Source organism: Musca vetustissima, unplaced genomic scaffold (assembly GCF_032173495.1).
Source record: "Musca vetustissima isolate MV318-11 ecotype Yass unplaced genomic scaffold, APGP_CSIRO_Mvet_v1 utg1266, whole genome shotgun sequence".
NCBI classification, from domain to species: Eukaryota; Metazoa; Arthropoda; class Insecta; order Diptera; family Muscidae; genus Musca; species Musca vetustissima.
This window is the reverse complement of record NW_026882875.1, coordinates 436,021-437,283: the sequence shown is the minus strand read 5'-3', so window position 1 is coordinate 437,283 and position 1,263 is coordinate 436,021. Positions and strand designations below refer to the sequence as shown.

Here is a 1,263-nt window from a genome sequence, read left to right as displayed (position 1 = left end):
CTGTGAAGGATACAATTAAGTGTTAATCTATCATTAAACAAAAGATTAACAAACAACAAAGCACACAAACTAAATAAAAATCACATAAAACGAAAAAAACAAATATTTTCTCCTTGGTAGATAAGAAAATTCAATAAAAATGCCGAAAAGAAACTTAAATAACTTCTTCTATAAAAACTGACAAATTTTATGCGTTATAATCATTCGTCACAAGAAATCGGAGATACTAAATCACATTGACGTGTGGACTTCTTGGGTGTTAACATTATGACACAATTATATAAAATTTTGGTAAGTAAATTAAATAGTTTTTTACGAATAATATTCATACATGTCCCCCTTAGCCTTTGATGGCAGTGTTGGCCTTTGTCCTGATTGCCCAACAGATTGATGCCAAATGTGATACATGTGGCAGCAACGGTATTGCCTGTATCAATGAAACATCGTTCCACATGTGTTATGGCTCTCTTCCGGATACCAGTAGTGTTCTAACTTGCCCCGAAGGACGCATCTGCGTACGTAACGGCTTGAAGTGTGTTGTACCTGGTACTGGTGCCGAGCCTGATTGCATTCGTGAGAAGAGCTGTGGGGAATGCGATGGCTCAAAGTTATTTACCTGTACTAGTCGCAGGACATACGCCATGTGCAATGGAACGAAAATTGTCGAAAACGGAGGTGGAGTATGCCCGAAAAATTTAATTTGCAATTCGTCCGGTAGAGAAATGTGCGTTACTGAATGTGATTTAAATGGAGCAATTGAATGTGATCGTGATCCATAGAAGTTTAAGTTTTGTTTTATTCTTCTGAATGTAAAATTGGCAATAAAACTCGGAAGAACTAAAGTAAGAAATGGCTTTAAATAATGCAAGTCAAAATAAAAGTATTTTGGATCTGACGTAATTGTATGAATAATTGTACAATTTATATACAGGATTTTCATCATTGTTATAAGTAATCTCTATGAAAAATTAACTGTCGTGTATTTCGAGGATGTATTGAGACATTGAGAACACAAAATGTCATTTACTACCAATTCGGTTGAACAAATTAGTCGTTCATAATAAATATCATCGGTATTAGATGCTTATATACATATATTTGTGTGTATATGTATAAACAAATCGAAAAATTTCAACGCGATCAGCACAAGTACATGCTCAGGCATGTGGTGTGAACTAGGAATATTTACTTCGTACGAAAAGACAAAGGGATAGAAAAACCTTTACTTGATTATTTGAAATTAGTCCTAGGAATAGGTTGATT

General features: G+C 34.3%; 1 protein-coding gene across 1 annotated transcript; it reads left to right on the top strand.

The window, feature by feature from the left end:
- Positions 1 to 267: 267 nt before the first annotated feature.
- Positions 268 to 779, top strand: LOC133329556 (uncharacterized). The gene is made up of 2 exons (XM_061538032.1): positions 268 to 291; positions 345 to 779. The coding sequence occupies exons 1-2, from the start codon at positions 268 to 270 to the stop codon at positions 777 to 779; spliced, it is 459 nt and encodes a 152-aa protein (XP_061394016.1).
- The last annotated feature ends 484 nt before the right edge of the window (positions 780 to 1,263 follow it).

Bases quoted from the DNA above. Each gene is read 5' to 3' on its own strand.
- LOC133329556 (XM_061538032.1), top strand. From the start codon at position 268: ATGACACAATTATATAAAATTTTG. The intron at 292-344 runs GTAAGTAAATTA...TGTCCCCCTTAG, and splicing joins CACAATTATATAAAATTTTG to CCTTTGATGGCAGTGTTGGC.